At 35.6% G+C, this 13,649-nt stretch overlaps 1 protein-coding gene across 1 annotated transcript; it reads left to right on the plus strand.

Annotated features, from left to right (window-relative positions):
- The first annotated feature begins 4,322 nt into the window (after nucleotides 1-4,322).
- Nucleotides 4,323-13,519, plus strand: LOC144651155 (uncharacterized). Its single transcript, XM_078511043.1, has 5 exons — nucleotides 4,323-4,340; nucleotides 4,494-4,520; nucleotides 6,323-6,349; nucleotides 12,498-12,933; nucleotides 13,467-13,519. The coding sequence occupies exons 1-5, from the start codon at nucleotides 4,338-4,340 to the stop codon at nucleotides 13,517-13,519; spliced, it is 546 nt and encodes a 181-aa protein (XP_078367169.1). The 5' UTR covers nucleotides 4,323-4,337.
- Nucleotides 13,520-13,649: the final 130 nt, after the last annotated feature.

Consider the following 13,649-nt stretch of genomic DNA (forward strand, 5'->3'; position numbering starts at 1 on the left):
TGTCTCCACCAAGGTGTGTGTGTATGTTGAGAGGAGGAAGGAGGGTTAATCCTGCGATGGACTAGCATCTTATTTTGTGGGAGTAAAATACTCCAACTATATATTGAAACTGGAAGAAGCTCCGGCCTGACGGGCCATGAAGAAAAAAGGAAGTGCCTTTCAAATCTCTTACGACCAGCGCGTACGGGTACACGAAAAGTAGTTATACCGGAGGCCTCGAGCCCGAGGCGCCGTACATATCCCTACTCTTATATAACATTTTTGACAGAAAAAGTTACAAAGGGCAAAAACGAAATGGTCTGTTTTACTCTACCAATTGAAATATTCTAAATGTTTTTTTATTTGAAGCCGAACGACCCCTGTCGAAAGTGAAATTCAAGGGTAGAGATGCGTGTCCCTTCTGGAGCTATGTAAAAGGGGCAACATCCTCGATTTTATTGAATGTTTATGCTCGTTTTTATTTCGTCAGGTAGCGAAAAGGAAGTTTTCTTTTGTCTTTTAAAGGGTATATAAAAGAGCAAGGATAGTAAGGATCTGGACCTTGGGTGGAGTGCCCTCAGTGAGGTGTAGCGGAGAGGGGGAGGGGTGATGGTGTGGGTTCTGCACTTGTGATAAAAATAATATTTTTGGACAAGACGTTGCCGCTCAGAAATGATTTGCCATTAATTTAACCTTTGTTTGTTTGCATATCGTAAAACAACTGCTGTAGATGGTTCTACGGATAGTAAATAACGGTATTACACCAAGCGCTGTATAGCCTAGAAAAACAGCCGCCTCTCTGAGTCATCGCTCCCGCTGCTACGTGCGAAACGAGTAGTCCGTAATCACAAGAGCGATTAGGATACGAGGCGGCTGTATTCGCAGGCTAAGCGTTGTAGCCTTGCAATAAGTTTACGATCGTAAGTCTTCTTTGAGACTTAACGATTTTTGCGTGAATTGATGTTGGCACAGAGTTAAAAGGGAAGTATTTTGTTTGCTATTCGTCGAAACCGTGCTATAATCCCCCTACTTGCTGAAGTAGATGGAAAGAGTCGAAAAGAATTTCAACTTGAAATACTCCGCCGGAATTTTTCAAGTTCTCACCTAAGTTCTCACAGCTCGGTTGGGTTATTTTTTAAAAGAACAATCATGATCGTTTTCGGAAACAAAAATGCGAGAACTTTAGTAAGAACTTGAAAAATTTCATTTCATTCATTTCGACCCTTTCCATCCACTTCCCCTTAAACACAGAACAATTAATTTAGACGTCCTGATCTTTCAAATTATAGTGTTTTTTTTTTTCATTTATGGAAATCGTGAACAAAAAGTACCGAGTGACTAGTACGGAAGCGATTGCGTGACACGCAGGTTTCAAATTAGTCAACATGTCATCGGAGAACAACAGTTTGTCTCGTTTGTTTCCGACCATACGGGGAGGCTCCACCCCGAGGTCCAACCCCTTACCCTTTTATATACCATTTTGACAGAAAAAGCACCCCTTTCGTATACCTTTTTTTAGAAAAAAGGTACCCCTTTCATATACCTACACGACACGACATATACTTAAAACAGGACGTTTTCTTAGCATTTTTATGTAGCGCTTAATAAATTAAGACGATACAGGCCTAAGTTACGTCTGTTCGAAATATTTAATTTAAAGGCCTTTTCAAATACCGTATTTATTCAATTAAGCGTCCAACCTCGAATAAGCGCCCACCCTGTAGGTAGGAAAAGTTAATAAGCGCCCACCCCCACCCTCCTAAAATGAGGGCACAAGAGGAATTTTGATTATTGTTGAAGTTGAGATTAAAATTGACTAAGTACTACTGAGAGACTATCCTGAAGACTGAGAATTTTTATTTTTTTACTGAAAGTTTCAATGAACATTTAAAATTCAGCTTTGGAACACCTTCACGTTTAGTTATTATACATTGTTTTCTTGCAAAAAAACGTACTACTTGCTAACTGAAAATATGGTGAAAATTTAACAAGCGCCCAGCCTCGAATAAGCGCCCATCTCGAATAAGCGCCCACGCTCAAGGTCGAAAAATTTAATAAGCGCCCAGGGCGCTTAATCGAATAAATACAATGAGATACCGTATAGGCCATTATAGGGAGTACCCCCCCCCCCCGGAAATTGAACTGACCGGCATTTCGGTCGAGAAATCAATTTTAATTTTAAAAGGGTTAATACAAGAAGGGTACATTTATTCGACGGCTGTTTAACAAGAGATGAGAATATCACTGGCAGACCTGAGAGTGGTCGAATGTTGAATGTCAACACGGAGATGTACTGAAGTTCTCGACTCGACGGCACGCTTGAAGGCCTTGACGACTAACAATCAAAGATGGCGACAGGATTCGAAATTCGCTTTACACTCGATATTTGGCAGATATGGCGTTCAGGATGATCTTAACAGGGAGCTTCTGCTGCAGATTACATCTAACTACCAGTAGAAAACGGAGGAAAGACTCAGAAGAAGACGTTATGGACTGTCTGGTCGGAAGAATGTGGGTATTGTTTACGTTTCAGTCCCTTTACGTCGACGTCGACGTCCCCGTTGTCGTATCGTAAGGTCCCTAATCCCTTCATCAGACGGGTGCTTTTTGACGAGTAGTCAAAAGTCGGGTTTTGACGGCGAATAAGAATCTTTTAAATAGTATCTGAAGATTTTTCAAAACCAAACAAATCTGTTCTTCGTCACCTTGGCACAATTACGAAAAATGAAAAAATGATTTTGATATCTACAGTTTTAGAAAATTGACAGTGATCTAATCTCTTTCCTTATTTGAGACCTTTGTTTAGGAATTGAGCTATTGGCAACCCATTGGCTGTTCTCATTCTTTTGTTACGATTTGTATTGTTCTATTTTAGCAGAATTACCAATCCTTGTGAAAGATTCATCAAAGTATGTTTTTCACTATAGGTGTCCTGAAACTAACAATAAAAACTACAGGTGACAGGGTATGGCTCACTGACTTCAGCAAATGAAGAAAACTGAAACCAGAACGGTACGCACTTGGAAAACTTGCATGCACTCTGAAAAACCTGAAAAAAAGGAAAAACTCTGCAAAGTATTTTGACTAAATTTATTTTTTCTCCTCACCTATAAGTGATTTTTCCCTTCGTTTTGTTATGATTTGTATTGTTCTATCTTGGTAAAATATTTATTACAGTATTTCAAGCGAGTTACACAAAGGTGTCAAGATTTCAACAATGGGAATTCACAGGTACCAAGATATGGTCTACTGAATTCAGTAAATGTAGAAAATTGCTCAAGAAAGGTTTGTACGTACCTTGAAAAGTTCTTGACTTTGAATTAGAGAACCAACATTGAAACCCTCGACAGTCCGTAAAAAAAGAATAAAGGTCTTGATGAAGGAAGAGAAGAAGAGAAGGGAAGAGAAAAAGGAGAGATTCTGATTGAAAAGATTCTCAGATGGCAAATAAAAACAGGCTTCTTGAAATTTCCGTTTGAAGTATAGCCGTGATGTCTGGTTGAAAGGAGACAGATTGAAAGCTGGTTTAAGCGATGCAAGCGCTTGTTTTGTATAGCTACGTGGCAGCTATGCAAGTGTCTGTAAATTTGGCGATTTTTATTTGAAAAACATCTCGTCTGTTATTCAGACTTTAAATATTCCACTGACATGTGTCACAAAATAACCTGATGAGACAGTCGCTGTCATCTATAAGCACAAGTTTGCCAGACTAAACACTTAGCTTATGACCTGTTTTGAGAGGATTGAAAGGACTCCTTAGTTTACATGTAGTGTAGAGTTGGCTATTAGATGCAGTTGAAGTGTTTGGCAACATTCGTACAAGCGCCTGAAAATTGAACTTTTTTTAGCCGGAAGTATCTCGCTCAACACTCAACGCATTCTGTCACTGATATATCGCTATCAATTTATGGTGTCAATAATATTGCCCAACTTGTTTATTCGAAGAACGGCGAAATAAGAAAACATCTCCCATTTTTTTTAACCGTAGAGTTAGCTTTTGAAGTAGGTGTGGCAATTGGTGTGGAGATACCAACAATAAAAATACACAGATGGTAAGGTACGGTTTATTGACTTTCATGAATGTAGGAAACTGGTCCACAGAACGGGTTTTATTTTGAGAAAGTTTTATTCTGGCGAAATAATCTTAGAATTTCCGAGAATTGACAGGAAGAACTTTAGCAGATGTGTAATATTTTTCTACCCGGGATGCAGAATGAGCACGTACACAAAAGAAGTATTTCACCTTTTGAATGGCCGAGGATATCACTACTTTGACAAGTGGTACATTTTGGTAATCATTATGTTCAACAAAAACAAATCAATGCAATCGAAATTTTAAAACATGGGAACGCGTTGATATGGTAGGCCTTTTTTTAGAAAACTTTACTCAAAGAATATAGAATGTAATATTTTTCGCAGGGAAAATAACTTAGATTTTGATTTTATTTATTTGAATGTAATTTTATAATTAGCTAACACTTCCAATCGTTCTTTGCTTTCTTCTTTCTTGTCAGCACCTAAATCTAGCCAGGACTCCAAAGGTAATAGAACATAATATAAAAAGAATGACAACTTTAAGTGACTGAACGTTACTTAAAACGATGTGAAAGTACCATTTATAGGAGAGAAGAAAAAATATATTAAGTCAAAAAACTTTGCAAAGTTGTTTCCTTTAGCCGGAAGTATCTCGCTCAACTTTCAACGCATTCTGTCACTGAGTATATCGCTATCAATTTATGGTGTCAATAATATTGCCAAACTTATTTATTCGAAGAACGGCGAAATAAGCAAACATCACCCATTTTTTTAACCGTAGAGTTAGCTTTTGAAGTAGGTGTGGCAATAGGTGTTGAGATACCAACAATAAAAATACACAGGTGTTAAGTTACGGTTTTTTGACTTTCATGAATGCTTTCTTCTTTTTTGTCAGCACCTAAATCTAGTCAGGACTCCAAAGGTAATAGAACATAATATAAAAAGAATGACAACTTTAAGTGATGAACGTTACTTAAAACCATGTGAAAATACCATTTATAGGAGAGGAGAAAAAATAAATTAAGTAAAAAAACTTTGCAAAGTTTTTTTCCTTTTTCTTTTCCTGTTTTCCAGAGTGCATGCAGGTTGTCCAAGTGCGTACCGTTCTGGTTTCAGTTTTCTTTATTTGCTGAAGTCAGTGATCTATACCCTGTCACCTGTAGGTTTTTATTGTTAGTTTCAGGACACCTATAGTGAAAAACACTTGAAAATACTTTAATAAATCTTTTACAAGGATTGGTAATTCTACTAAAATAGAACAATACAAATCACAACAAAAGAATGTTAAAGAGCCAATGGGTCGCCAATGGCTCAATACCTAAACAAAGGTCTCCAATAAGGAAAGAGATTAGGTCACTCTCAATTTTCTGAAACTATAGATATCAAACCTTTTTTTCGTTTTTCGTAATTGTGCCAAGGTGACGAAGGACAGTTTTGTTTGGTTTTGAAAAATCTTCAGATACTATTTAAAAGATTGTTATTCGCCGTCAAAGCCCGACTTTTGACTACTGAATAACACTGACAGTCATTCTCCAAGTTTTGCGTTTTTGGTGATAAGGCAAGTTTCGCTACAAGGAGGACGTGTTTTTCAGCCCTATGTAACTTGGTTCCAAGTAAGTGTTTACGCGAGGATTGTGGTTTAAGTTTGTGTTTTGGTTTGAAATTTTTTTCAAACCAAAACCAATTATTTTTGCTATCAATTTATCGTGTTAATAATTTTGCCAAACTTGTTTATTCGAAGGACGGCGAAGTAAACAAACATCACCCAGTTTTTTTTAACAGTAGAGTTAGCTTTTGAAGTGTTTCTCACGATAGGTGTGGAGATGCCAACAATAAGAATACACAGGTGGCAAGTTACGGTTTCTTGACTTTCATGAACGTAGTAAACTGGTGCAGAGAACGGGTTATCAGTAATTTGAGAGAGTTTTGTTCTGGCAAAATAATCTTAAAATTTCCCAGAATTGACAGGAAGAACTTCAGCAGATGTGTAATATTTTTTCACCCGGAATGCAGAGTGAACACACACACAAAAGAAGTATTTGACTTTTTGAATCGGCCGAGGATATCACTACTTTGATAAGTTGGTACATTTTGGTAATCATCGATAACAAAAACAAATCAATGCAATCGAAATTTCAAAACAGGGGCGCGTTGATATTGTAGGCCTTTTTTTTCAGGAAACTTTACTCAAGGAACATAGAATGTATTTTTTTGCGCAGGGAAAATAACTTAGATCTCGATTTTATTTGTTTAGATATTATTTTGGCTAACATTTTTAATCGTTCTTTGCTTTCTTCTTTCTTGTCAGCACCTAAATCTAGTCAGAACTCCAAAGGTAATTAAATAGAACATTATATAAAAAGAATGACAACTTTAAGTGACTGAACGTTACTTTAGATAATCAAGGTTATCGCACAAATTTCTTTTTATTTTCACATAACAAAAAAATTCAAAGTCATTTATCATACTCTCGAAAATCTCAGAACGCCAAAGAATTTGAGCGGGTTTTTTTCTACATTTTTCGGCTTAGAGTAAAGGGTTTCTTATCGTACTTTGAAGTATTTCTCACTAAAGAAGGAGTGAAAACTGATAAAATTATTAAAGGTAGCAAGACGTGGATTACTGACTTCTTTTAATTTGAGATGAGATGAAACATTCTACCCTATGTATCTACCAACAATCAGGAAACGTTCCTTCATCAAGAATAAGATTAAATTATATTTGTCAGTGAGGTAATCAATAGGTGACCCGCCACAAAACTCCCCCACAAAACAACTAGAACAAGAACCCTTAAAAGCTTTAAACCTGGCAAAAGAAAATATATAATAATAATGGTAATAACAATCATAATATATTTTTATTTTTCTTAAAACTGGGTTCCCTAAGGCCACTTTTTTAATAAAAATAAATAAAAAAGTAAATTATAATTATCTTCAAAAATTTCCCAGAATCCTTTGAGGCAATATTTTTAAAAAAAAGCTTTATAACTTTGGCAGTTTTATACCGGGAAAAATGTCAGATCACCCCAAGATAACATTTGCCATATGAACATTGGTTTCTTTGATATTTTTATGATCTCATCCGAATTCATTAATGCCACGTTTTAACGAATCTTTAAATCATCATCCGTTCCTGTAGAAAGCTGTTATGATGGTAAACCAGTGAGTTATTTTAAACAATAGAGTTCATGTGGTTCCATTGAAGCATTCATACGCTGTATACAATGACCTGATGATAAAACAAATATCTCTTTTATGTGGGTTGAGTTTGTTGTTGGTTCTCGTCCTTGCTCCGAGGGTTTTTCTCCCGGTTCTCCGGTTTTCCTCCCTCCACAATAACCAACACTTTCAAATTCAAATTCGATCTGGAATCAGTGGGATCAAGAAGAGCCACTTAGTGGAAGATCCCACTGTAAACTCCCATTATTGTTATTTATCGATCATGTTTTGTGATTCGAAGAGTGACGACTAACTTGGCCTCTAGTGGTGATTCCTTCCCCACCTAAAATTAACTGCACGGACTAAAATTTATAGCCTGCATCGCAGCCCCAATATCCGAACTTTACCGGCAGTTTAGCTCGTTCTCCGACACTGGCCGTTAGACTTTCATTATGATGAAATGTAGATCAATTTAGACTCTCTCCCATATAATGGGTCTTCGCATTTAAAAACAATTACGCGTTTATGAAACCGGGGGGGGGGGTACTCAAAAAAGTTTTATACGGGGAGGCTCCGCCCCAAGTTCTAACCCCTTACCCTTTTATATACCATTTTTGACAGAAATTGTACCCCTTTCGTATACCTTTAACTGAAAAAAGGTACCCCTTTCATATACCTAAGAGACATGGCGTGGACTTAAAATATGACGTTTTCTTGTCATTCTTATGTAGCGCTTAATAAATTAAAATAATACAGCCATAAATTGCGTCTGTTCGAAATATTTTAATTAAAGGCCCTTTTAAATAGCTAAATGACAGATTTCCATACCCTTTCATATACTTAAAATCGTGAAATCCCTACCCTTTTATATACCTGAAGCCTAAAAAAGGTACCCCTTTCGGGCGGAGCCTCCCCGTATAGGCCATTATAGGAAGTACCTCCCCCCCAGGTTATGAAACCATATAAATCTAAAAAAAGGTGCTTAAAAAACGCATTTTACGACCTGTGAGAATCTCAATCATGCCTTTTTACAATTTAAGTTCTGCACCTAATCAAATATAGACGCTGTTAAAAAGAAATTTTTTTAGTCTCGATTTAAAAGAGTCAACTGTGGAACAGTGTTTGACTACAAGGAGCAAGTCAATAAGTAAATATGTGAGACCAATAGTTTCTCAGCTAAGGTAGATAAGTAAACACAATATTTAAAGTTAATGCAAATCAAATACCTTTACACTAGATGCCCTGTTTGTTGTACGGAGAATGCTTTTGCTAGTAATTCTTCTCAGTTCAAGGCAAGATTCAAGAGCTAAAGAAATGATTGCTTAACTATTCAGATACGTGTTCAGTCACATATTTAATTACGTCGAGGAGATTGTTCAACAATAATCACTGAACCTGAGGCGAATAACTGTTTTAGTATAATTCTCAAAGGTGAATATCAAGAACTGCAAAATAACAATAGAAAACACGAAAACAACAAACACAAGTGCTCGCTTGCATACGTGTAAACCAGTTTATTCATCGATTGAAATCGTAATTTACACTCAAGTTTTTGCAATAAAACGGAACAAAACAAGTACCACGAAAAAGATAGATATCTGGTACCTTTGTTTAACCGTTGGTGACTTCTGAGCAATTGTGGGAATCCACTCGAAATTACTAGCTCCGGTGAGAAGAGACCTAAATAATGTTTTGCCAGTCGATCTGACTAAGTACATGGCGGCTAGGCATAAATAGATTGTGCTCGGCAACTTTTGAGCAACTTTTAGCGTTTTGAGCAACTTTTTGTAGTACCAGCAACCTAGGGCAACTTTTGCCTTCCTTGGCAACTTTTGAGCAACAAATTGATATAAAATTGATCCAAACCATAAATGGTCGTTTCATTTCGAAGGATTTTATTAAAACTGGTTTTATCAAAACTGATTATATTTTAAACTAAGGATAAACAAAAAATGACAATAAAATAACACTTGCTTTAAGCCCACGAAATCTGGACATCGGCTATCTATCTAACGGGCGCTTTAATCCAGCGCTTATTAGCTGTTACATAGAGCCTGCCGCCGGCCATCTTGGTACTTGCTTTAGTGCGAGTCACTTATGGCATCGCAATCAGATGAAATTTCAGACGAGGAAATTGTAAATTATTCCGACATTTACGTTTTAAGTATTTATCTAAAACATAACGACTCTAGAGAGCAAGCAACTTTTCTAAATTTTGGTGGCAACTTTTTGATATTTGAGCAACTTTAGAGCAACTTTTGGGTATATTGTGAAGCAACTTTTCATGAATTTACTAGCACAATCTATTCATGCCTAATGGCGGCGCGTTTCATCTATAAAACCACCATGTTAACGATCAATTCTAATGCCTTGAAAACCATCTCTTGAAAATAGTTTTGGTCCAAAAGCCTTAGTAGTTAATTTGCAAAATTCCCAATGTTTTAAATAGATCAGAATTGAATTCTCCTCTGGTAATTATGCTAATTTGTGATATATGTTTTGAACAAGTCAAATAAAGCTGGTTATAGAGCAGGTTGCGTGCAAAAAAGTTTGTTTTCTTGTCAGATCAGTAAAAAAGAGGAAAAATGTTTCTGAATCAATTCACATGAACTGTTTTTTTTTTTTTAAATATATCATTGATTCACCCTCAACTGTTTCTAAAAGAAAAAATGTCATTTCACGAATATCAACCAATCTCAGATATTAAATATTTGTAGGACGCCATTTCAATTCAAAACTATGTGTATAACATTCATTTTCTTTAGGAAAGGTACTGGGGCTTTTTGTCGTTCGTTTTAAATACAAGGTTTGCAATAATAAGCAAATCGAAGCGGATGATAACTGATTTTGATGCTGTTTCTTTAATCAAACTGTATGAACATTGGTTTCTTTGATATTTTTATGATCTCATCCGAATTCACTAATCCCACGTTTCAACGAATCTTAAAATCATCATCTGTTCCTAGCTGTAGAAAGCTGTTATGATGGTAAACCAGTGAGTTATTTTAAACAATAGAGTTCATGTGGTTTCATTGATGCATTCATACTCTGTTTACAATGACCTGAGGATAAAACAAATATCTTTTTACACGCAAACTGCTACGATTGGCTTTTATTTGATATGTTCAAAAGATATGCCACGAGACACGTGAATGTATGCATACCTGAATCATTAAGAAATCATTTCTTTAGCTTGTAAACTTCACCTTTGTTGCCTGAAACACACAGTTCTTAGATACTTCACTCGAAGCAGTCCTGCTGGACAACAAAAGGTACAAATTTCTATTCTCCTTGCATTACTCTTATCTGGTTTGAATCTTGTCTGATGAACATTGTGTTTACGTATTTATTGTAAAGTTCTCATAATAGACCATTACCTTATTTCCTGAGGCCTTATTATCGAAAGGAATTTTACGTTTAAATTTTCTATACAAGGATACCGTATGGTAAAACTCACTAAACTTAATTATATAAAGCTGAAAACTAATTCTAAAGTTTTAAAATAACATCTCAACATCTCAAGACATTATTGCATAAAAAGCTTTACAATTAGAGGGCTCGTAAACGGAAGAAGTTATATTTTTCTAAATGAACTAAATCTAAGGCAATTGGCTTATGTTCAGTGGATATTGTCCGAAGGGATTTTGGCTCTGAGATTTGGGCGCCTTTTTTCCGAGGGAATCTTTTTATCCAACTTTTACTAAACCTTCTCGGACTTAATCAAAAAAGAAATAAGTGTTTCGAATACGAAATTATGATGAAGGCACAATTTTCTGACAATTTTGTGATATATTTATTGTGAATTCTCCGCTGATTAAAATTAGTGATCTTAGAAAAAACCTATAAATAAAAATTAGATTTGTTTATTTCAATTTTATGGCATATTGCTACAGTAAACTCGAGTTCAAGTTACAAATACGCGTTAATGTTCAGTTAAAGTAAGAATAATCGTGTAAACAACCAACCAAAATACTACTTATCAGACTTTTGTCACGTTTTGAATGTTAGAATATACACAGTTTTGAGCCATTTTGGTAAACCTTTCTCTGTCACACATTAAGGGTATTTAATTTACAATTTTGTCTAAGTTAAACACAGTTTGAAATTAGAACATTTGAAAGCAGAACAGTTAAACATTAACGAGCTGACCCATTTAGTAGCTATGGGTTTTTACTCTTTTGGTAAAGATATTTTACGGTGAATCGATCGAAATACGTTTTCCATCCACAAATGATCTTTTTGTAATGTCATTTTTTGGAAATGCATGGATTGGTGTTGATGTCCCTAAAATTAACTTCTCTACCGTTTGGAATGCTAAGGACTTATAAATTTTTTTTAAAAGAAGATTTTTAAAGGAATAAACATGTTGACAAAAAGGGCAGGTGTTTTTTTTCTAACAAGCATTGAAGTTCATGCACTGCTTGTCATTTTCGGAGAAATTATGTACCGTGTTACTTGCCACCTGCAAGTTAACAAATAAGCTTTTTGTACTCTTTCCAATAATGTGCCACGGATATCATTATTTATCACAGCATGAAAACATAACTTTACTGTGATATAAAGCTCACGTAAAGCTGGCGTAAATTTGATATTTAATCAGCTTTACGCTTATTTTACATTTTTTTAAAGCTGACCTTTATACCAGCTTTACACTCAAGTGTAAAGACATGTAATGAGACTTCTTTACACCAACTTTAAATCACATTTACACACGGTAGCGTAAAGGTCGGTTTAACCACCTTTAAGAACATTTAATTGATGGTGTAAAGTTGGATAACGAACTTTAAGTCACGTTTAACCACCTTTAATTTCACGTAAATCTCCATTTTATGCCCTAGAAAAGTCACTTCTCAAAGGCAATATCAAAGCTTTCAAGTATAAGTGTAATTGTTATTACTCCTGGATCTGCTTTAAGGATGAAAAGTGTTTATTGTGACACAAATTCACCAAATTTTTTATAGGGTTATTATTATTATTATAATCCAACGTTTCCAATAATGTGTAAATCAAAACGTAAATAAATATATTTCATTGCGGGGATTTTTTGTGGATGGCTTTTTCGCCCATATTTTGATTAATGGATTGTTATTTCTAATATTTCTGAATCTCTTTACCCTCAAAATTCAAGCTCAAAGTTATTCTGATTAAGAAAGAAAATTCACATTAAATAAAAGTCCTTCGTTTAACTCGATTTTTCCAGATATTGTAAAATACGTTTAATACGAAATCAACCTTTGTGCGTTGTTTCAGTATAAAAACCAGCTTCAAGGTATTGTTTTTAACGTTCATATTGAAATAGAGAACCATCAATTATTCTCTTTGCAGGTACACAAGAAAATGAAGCCATCCTTAATAACATTTGGCGGTTTACTGCTTTTCACTGTCCTGTGTCCGTGGTATTCCTGTGGACGTCCAAACCATGAAGACCCTGAATTTTCAGGAGAAGAGCCACAATCTGACCCGGACCCAGATCCCAGATCACACTGCCAACGAAACAAAAATCCAAAAGGACTGGCATTCATTGGCGTAAGTTACAACTTGCTCAAGGGAAACCCTGAGGGTAAGACTGAACTAGGCGGAGTTGATCCGGGACTTGATACCGTCAGGAAAATTTTAAAGTTAACAAACGACGATGGTAAGGCAGTCCCAGACCAGATCTGCTATGAACCACGTCAAGTGTGTTCGATGTCGAAATCATCTAAGATCTTTGGTGGAACAAAACGGTATCAAGAAAAATTGAACGTCGATGTTACAGCGAAAGGTAAGAAAACAATTTTGGCATTATTTATATAATCTGTTTTTAACTACCTTATCATAGGAAACTAACGATACATATCATTAACGCGAATTCAAAAATTCGCGTTAATTTTATTGATGTAAACACTTTTCCTATAAACATTTAACCAGAACTTTTCCAAAATTCGCGTTAATTTTATTACGCGTAAATTTTGTTCGCGTTGTTAAAATGCTTCGTTATATTCCTATAATAAGGTGCTAGATTCGGAAGAAAGGCGCCTGGCTTGGCCATTGGATGGATGGATAATCTTTATTTGGATGGATGGATAGATGGATAATCTTTATTTCAAAAACAGGGTCAAATCATCAGTTTGACACCAGTTGTCAATCAAACACCAAAGCAAAAAAATAGCCGAGAAATAACCTGTACATTTTTTCACCTCGCTTCCACAATCAGTTTTATTGAGATAGAAGCGATGAAGGTTAATCTCTATAAAGGTTATTACTGTAGACAAGCTGTTTTAAATGATTACAATTTGTGCTATTTTATTCAACCAGGTGGCTACGAGGGATTGTTTGATTTTTCCTTCAGCTTGAGTTCAAGTAAGTAGGAACACGAACTGTTTTAACTAGCACTTTTTGAACTGTGACAACTCAAATGTAGCCACTGAGCATAATATTTCTATGTGGCTGTTAATTAATTATGTAACATTGTACAAGGGAACAACTACTGATGGCTTC

This window comes from Oculina patagonica, chromosome 4, assembly GCF_052425735.1.
Source record: "Oculina patagonica isolate OP01 chromosome 4, crgOcupat, whole genome shotgun sequence".
Classification (NCBI taxonomy): Eukaryota; Metazoa; Cnidaria; class Anthozoa; order Scleractinia; family Oculinidae; genus Oculina; species Oculina patagonica.

What these genes read in the sequence shown, in the direction of transcription:
- LOC144651155 (XM_078511043.1), top strand. An exon ending in ATCTAGCCAGGACTCCAAAG is followed by an intron (nt 4,521 to 6,322) that starts GTAATAGAACAT and finishes CTTTCTTGTCAG; the next exon opens with CACCTAAATCTAGTCAGAAC. An exon ending in ATCTAGTCAGAACTCCAAAG is followed by an intron (nt 6,350 to 12,497) that starts GTAATTAAATAG and finishes TTCTCTTTGCAG; the next exon opens with GTACACAAGAAAATGAAGCC.